Consider the following 6,797-nt stretch of genomic DNA (forward strand, 5'->3'; position numbering starts at 1 on the left):
CCGGGGACCCTCCCCTCCTCTCCGTCTAGGACGATCAATCCCTTAACTGGGTCACATCTGCAAAGACCCTCCTCTCCAAGTATGGTCACGTTCCCAGGTTCCAGGAGGGGGAACATGGACATTTTTGGAGCCACTACAAGCGTCCTGGGCAAAGCCCTGATGGGGAAGGGGACGAGTGAGACCCTCCCACAGCGCCGGAGAGCATGGGCACACGTCCGAACCAAGGGGGAGGACGCCAAGGTGTCCAGAGCAGCACACAGCAGAGTCTGAACCTGGCCCCCGGTGAGGTGGCCAGCAAAGCCCGCTGCTCGGCTAACCTGGCGGCATAAACACCCGACAGCAGGGCCATCCTCGGGGTCCCTGGCACGGAGACACTCCCCAAATGAGCTCTCGGGGTCCCCTCCCAGCCGCGCAGCCTGGGCTGCTCCCTGTCCCCCCAATCCCGGGTCTCGGCCACCAGCACGAGAGGTTCCGACCGAAGGTCCCTGCAGACACGTCCCACTGTCGAGTTCTCCAGTTCCAAGAACTTCGGGAGGCTGCCCCCTGAGCACACGCTCACCGGCCGCCTCACCCGCCTGGGCGTGAGCTCACTGAGCGTGCAGCGCGTTCCCTGGGCAGCAGGCCCATCCCTGCCCCCACACGCCCACCCAGCCCACACACACGCACACGCACGCACGCACACACACACACACAGGCCCGGTCCTGGTCGCACATGGACACAACCCCTAACACACACATACGCGCACATACATACAGACACACATGCAGATGTGCAAACGTGCACACACACAGACACACATGCAGACATTCAAACGTGCGCACACACAGACACACACGCGCACACACACACGCACGCCAGGTCCCCTTCCTCCCTCGGACATGCTCTCTCCCACCCGGAGGCTGTGGCCCCTGGACACCCCAACACCGCCATTTCTGTCCACCTGCCTTCCCGCGGCCGGGCCCCTACGGCTCCAGACAGCCTGACCACTGGACTGGCCTGGGAGTGGTGGCCTCGGTGTGGCCCGGAGCGGGAAGGCCGTGAGAGGGAGGCCGGCCCTCTGGGGGCAGGAGGCTCGGTTGGCCTCAGGCAGTCGTCCAGCGGCAGCTTCCCACGGAGGCCTCCCGGGCGCAGGGCCTGGGGGGCAGGGCCGGCAGGCCTCAGGGGCCCAGACGGCATGGCTTTCTTTGTGAATCTGGATGAACTGGAAGCTTGAAGGTCCTCCTGGCATAGCAGGCCAGGAAGACTGGAAGAGCTTCAAAGGTCTGGGAGCAGAGCAGGGCGGCCGGCCCACCACGGCCGAGCCCAGCACCGTCACTCACGCTGCCCGCCACCCGCCGCCCACCCCCCAGACCCCGCACGTGGGATGGGGCCTCGGACCACCGGCCCCCGGGCGGTAGGAAGCTCCCCTAACAAAGCCAGGCCTCCTTCTATGTCAGATATGAATCAAACGTATCCTGATAATGATCAATGGAGGCAACTTGGCAGCGCGGCCTGGCAGGCCTCCAGGCCCACCTCCAGCTACAGGAAAGACTAGGATGGCAAAAGTGACCCTTGGCAAGGGACAGCACATTGTCCCCCAGCTGTGGGAAAGTGCTCGATGTGCAGACATTTCCTTAAAACGAGCTTACAAGGAAACGCTCGTGATGGCCTTATTAAAGACCATCAGCCGAACGGGACAAAAGTTACTTCAGGCCACGTCCGCTTCCCAAGCTCCGGGGCCAGCTCAGTGGCCCGTCTTGGGGGCGGCGGGGGCTCCACAGCCGCTCGGTGCGGGTTCGCCGCATGCACGCGCCTCCCAGTGGGCGGGGATGGAGGCCCACGCCCCTCCCAAAAGCTCAGAGGGCCCCGGCTGGCAGAGCCGGGCAGCGGGCCTCGGGCAGCGGGGGCCTCCAGAGCTCTCGCGCAGGAATGCTGGGGCCCGCCTCCCTCTCTGAACCTGCCATATGGCCCTGCGTCCTGGGACCCAGGCTGGGAGCCAAGCAGGGGCCTGCGGCCCGGTCCTTGGCCCTCCAGGCCCCTGCATCAAGCCATTTGTCAAAGGCTTTTCTCGTGAGGGGCTGCCCCTGGCGAAGCCGGCTGGGGCTGGGGCCGGGGCCAGGCAGACGTCTGGGGGCTCCTGGCAAAAGCACCAGCCATCCTGAGATGAAAAGTGCTCCCTCGGTCATCCTGCTTCTCCGTGCCAGGTGAGCCAGCCACGGGGGTGGCCCTCCCAAGATGACGACGCAGGGGCAGAGGCCTGACCACAGGTGTGCCTGGATGACCCATGAAGCCCCACGTCACAGAAGACCCACGGCAGGGCCTTCCGACGGGCGCTCCCCCAGGACACCGCTGTTTGCTCAGGGATCACTAGCCGTTTGGCAGAGGCCGGAGCGAGGAGACGGGAAGCCAGCGGGAGGAAGGGCCTGCCAGCTGACATGGCGTCGGCGTCAAGAAGGGAGGACAGTCAGGGTGGGCACAAGAAGGTCCCAGGAAACTGACAGTCAGTGGCCCTCCACAGAAGCCCCTTTCTGGAACAAGGAGGGCTGCGTGCGCGCAAACACGCTCTCTCCGTGCTGTGGCTTGGGCATTAGGGACCTGGCTGTCACGCTGCCCACGTGTGCCTTCTCGCTGCGGGCGAATCTGGTGGTGACGCCGTGGGTGTAGACGCCGCACTGCCCAGGGCCCGAGCAGCCAGCACCTGAGGGAAAGACTCGGATGTCACCAGCGTTGGAAGCCGAGCATTTCCTCCTTCGACTTCGCCCCACTGCCCGTCTGTGACCAATTTCATCTCCAGATGTGGCTGATAATTAGTCACCCGGGTCTGTCTTGATGGCACTGACCACTAATAATGCCAATTAAACCTATGTTGGAACCAAAGCCTCCGGGGGGACACACAGAGGAGGGGCCAGACCGGCCAGCCTCTCCACAGGGCCTGGACCCAGAGCCACACACGCAGCGAGGCTGACCTGTGGCCAGGCCCGGGCGGCTTGTGCCTCATCAGTGCTCAGTGCGGCTGCCAGTACCGCATCCTGCAGCTGGGGCGACCACGGCGCAGAGTGTCCTGGCCTCACACTAACGTCCTTCCCTGTCACCTCCACACGCTCCAGACAATCAGCCCCCGACGTCAGGGTGTGGAGGGAACAGCAGACCCATGTCACAGATGCAGACACCGAGCGGGTTCGACCGCCCGCCCGAGGACACATGGCTCCCAGGCAGTAAGGCCGGGCGCAGACCTCGCTTCGGACACCAAAGTCCGCCCTGCCACCATCCGGATCCCTGCACCCCCTCCACCCTGTCCCCCAGCCCCCCAATGTCTAGCACGTGGCCACTGGAAGCCTGTCGGGCTCAGGTGCTCACCACATAAAGTGAGGAGGGGAGCTGCCCACTTACGGACGCCCCCGAGGGAGACAACACCTTCTGGAGTGACTCGTGCCCCCCAAATGCAGGTCTGCCCAGAGTCTCAGAGAGCGGCCTTATTTGGAAATGGGGTCTTTGCAGACGGAGCTAGAGAAATGGGGTCTTTGCAGACGAAACCCAAGGACTGGTGTCCTCGTAAGAAGGGGACACACACGGGGAGCAGGCCGTAAGACAATGGGGCAGAGACCGGAGCGATGCCGCCAGAGCCCAGATGCAGAGAGCCCCAGAGGCCAGAAGAGGCAGGAAGGACCCCACGGAGGCTTCAGCGCGACCGCGGCCCTGAGGGCACCGTGGCCCCGGACCTCCGGCCTCAAGACTGCAAGAGGAGATCTGGCGTTCGAAGGCCCCATCCGCGGTCCTCGGCCACAGCAGACCCCAGGAAGCTCGCAGACACCCCAGCCCCTGGGTTTTGTGGGGCGGGGCCGTGCTGGTCAGCTCCCACCCTGCCATGTGAACTTCCTGTTCCTGCCACGTAATCGACCAGCTGGGAACGTGGGCGAAATCGTTTCTAGACAAAAAGGAGAAAAACGGATACCGAACTCCACATAAGGAGCGCGGGGCCAGAGCCTGGGAGGGCGGCCGCGCCGGGCCACGCTCCCCATCCGCAGCCAGCCGAGCACGGCGCTCCCGCCAGGAGGAGCCCTCAGGCACCTCTCTGCCAGTGTCGCTCCCCCACCCCAGACCCCCCCACGTCCGGCCTGGAGTTCCCTTCCCCTGGCCGCTGTCCACCGGGACGGGCCAGAGCCGAGATCCGGTCCTGCATACCTTCTCGGCCTGTGGTCAAACAGAGTCACTGCCTCTTAGCTATGCAGCAAAACTATGTGCCCATGGGAAGCAGGGCCATCGGGTCCCAAGGGCCCCCAAACGCATTCTTTGCATCTCAAAAACATGCCAAAGGCATCTGATCGGAGAGAGATTGTTTCCCGGGGGAGGGGGGTTCTGCCTGCACCCGTGAAACCCTCCTCAAGCCCGAGCCCACGATCCCTGACCGGAGCCCGAGTGCCGGGCCTGTCCGTCTCCTCAGGCCCGGCACACGCCACCTTCAGACGCCTCTGATGGCGACCCCACCCCCCCGTTCTGAGCTGACATCATGTGTCCCTGTCCTCACTTACCCCTGGACAGCCCCCAGGTCAAAGCAATCTCTGTTGCCCAGGGGTGCAGGTCCCCACCCCCACAAGACAAACGAGCATGCGCAGGTGTGTGGCACACAGCGCACAGAAGCCACGGGCCCCCTGGTACTGGCCCAGCACCCAGAGACCTTGTTGACTGCTGTTCTAAGGACGTCGGTTTGGGGGTCCCCATGGCCAGAGCAGGTCCCATCACTGCCCTGCACTCCAGGCAGCCCACTGGCTGGCTGGGAGAGCACATCCCACTGAGCGACACGCTGTCACACTGCTCCCCAGGAACAGGCCCGGTAGCCCCCACCCCACAGCCTGCAATTCAGCAAATGCTTCTCGTGGGCCCAGCACACGTCGCTGCCACCACACGGGTCCCCCAGCGTGTCAGGCCGCAGGACGAGCAAGTGCTAACGGAGGCGGCAAATGCTGTATGGCCAGAGGAGGGTCCCAGAGGGTCCCAGCGAGGCCTTGGGGTCGAGGCGGGCACGGGAGGGGACAGCTTTGTAGACGAGGGAGGGAAGAAGGTTCCCAGCTGGGGTATCCGTGGCAGGCCAGGGGCTGGCAAGGAGGGTCCAGGCTGGACCTCTGGGGACACCTGCTGCTGGAGCTCTGCTGCCCTCCACTGGCCATACGGGGCACTGCACCGTGCCAGGCACCCTCTCTCCAGGTGTGTGCATGCTACCTGGCCTTGCCCCTGGACACCCAGGGCCCTCACCTGTATGCAAATCACCTCTGGGGCCCCAGCCAGCAGGGGTACATAGAGAACCTGCATTTCTTGTCATTGAAGCTGGCTCTGTGGGTGTCTGGTGAATGGACGAGGTGCCCGACCTGGGCCCACAGGAAGCCCTTCCCCAGCTGGGGACAGTGCAGGCACCAAAGCTGGCCCTCAGGGGCTGGGCCTGCACACAGGTGCTGCTTCTCTGCCACACACCTCAGGGAGGGGGAGGATGCTGCTCAGCACCGTCTCCAGGGATTTCTCAAAAGGTGCCACCTCACCCTCGAAATGAGAGGCACGTCGGGGCCCCAGCGCCCGAGTGCAAGCCCAGGGTGGCTGGTGCCAAGGGGTGGAGGCCGGCCACACCGGCACCACCCGTCACGCGCCAGGAGGGGCGAGCAGCAGCCAGGGGCTGACACGGCACCACCAGGAGCTGGTCAGGAACCCCCCGCCACCCCTCCCTCTGCCCCGCTGTCCTGACTCAGGGGACGGCACCGTGAGGAGATGCGGGGGCCACACAAGGCGCTTCTACTCACCTAGACCCCCTATGACCCAGCGACCCCACGAGGTCACTTACACCCCTCCTCACTCCCCAGGAGACTAGGCTAGCGAAGGGCCCAGCCACAGGGGACCCCGGCAACGAGGAGCCCCGTGACTGAGCCTGGTGTCTGCAGTGGGGACACCGCACCCGGGCTGGCACGTCAGCTTTCTTGGCGTCACTCTTGCAGCCTCCCACGGAGGACTCTGGGGGCCCTGAGCCACTGTGGATAGTAGCTAAATCAGGAGAAAGTGACAAAGAGCCAAGCCTGCCCCCTAAAGCACACTTTGCCATGCCCGTCACCTACCGCCGTCTGTGGTGACACACAGAGCCGCGGGGACCGTGTGGCCCTCCTGTGTGCAGGGAAGGACCATCCTGCAGTTCTGTCTGACCCTGCAGCGTTCCGGCTGCAGTGGCTTCCCTCGGGCACGTGGCGCTTACGAGGAGCAGCGAGAGAAAAGGCCGGGCCGGTGGGGGGAGGGGCGGCGATGCCGTTCCCAGCCACGTGGCCTCGAGCTGGTGGCCCAGGCTCCCTGTGCCTCGGCATCGCCATCTGTCAGTGCTGCCACTGCCAGTGACCCCGTCGGACGAAACACGTCGATATCTGCAGAAAGCACTCAAAAATGTAGTTTTTAATTATTACTACTCTCCTGAGAGCCCCTTTACGGGAAATAAAATGCCAACAACTTGTGTGTTCACCGTTTCACAGACCAGAAGGTGCGTCCATGTCCTTCGCCTCATGGGGGCCCCTCAGAGACTTCTGGACACGTGGATGACAACACCGAGGCTGCAGACACCCTTCCTGGGAGGCGAGTCGCAGCTTGGGGCTGGGACTGTGCCCCATGTCCCCACCAGGAAGCCTGCTGTGCCCCCAGAGGCCTGGTGGGGACACAGCTCACCAACAGGAAGCCCGCTGCCTCCTCCAGCAGAAACCTACTCCCTCTTCCCAAAGGCCACCAGGAAACTCCAAGCTGGCCTGCGGCTGTAGTGGGTCCTCGGGCAAACGTGCACCCTCTTCTGTGTCCACCC

The 6,797-nt window shown here is 64.3% G+C and overlaps 1 protein-coding gene across 1 annotated transcript in view; it reads right to left on the bottom strand.

Annotated features, from left to right (window-relative positions):
* Positions 1–2,481: 2,481 nt before the first annotated feature.
* The window catches only part of LOC105308538 (two pore calcium channel protein 2-like), a 15,092-nt gene continuing 10,776 nt past the window's right edge, over positions 2,482–6,797 (bottom strand). The window contains exon 6 of the mRNA XM_023525656.1: positions 2,482–2,678. Coding sequence (XP_023381424.1) covers positions 2,482–2,678 — 197 coding nt within the window. The remainder of the gene's footprint in view (positions 2,679–6,797) is intronic.

Source organism: Pteropus vampyrus, unplaced genomic scaffold (assembly GCF_000151845.1).
Source record: "Pteropus vampyrus isolate Shadow unplaced genomic scaffold, Pvam_2.0 Scaffold586, whole genome shotgun sequence".
Taxonomy (NCBI): domain Eukaryota; kingdom Metazoa; phylum Chordata; class Mammalia; order Chiroptera; family Pteropodidae; genus Pteropus; species Pteropus vampyrus.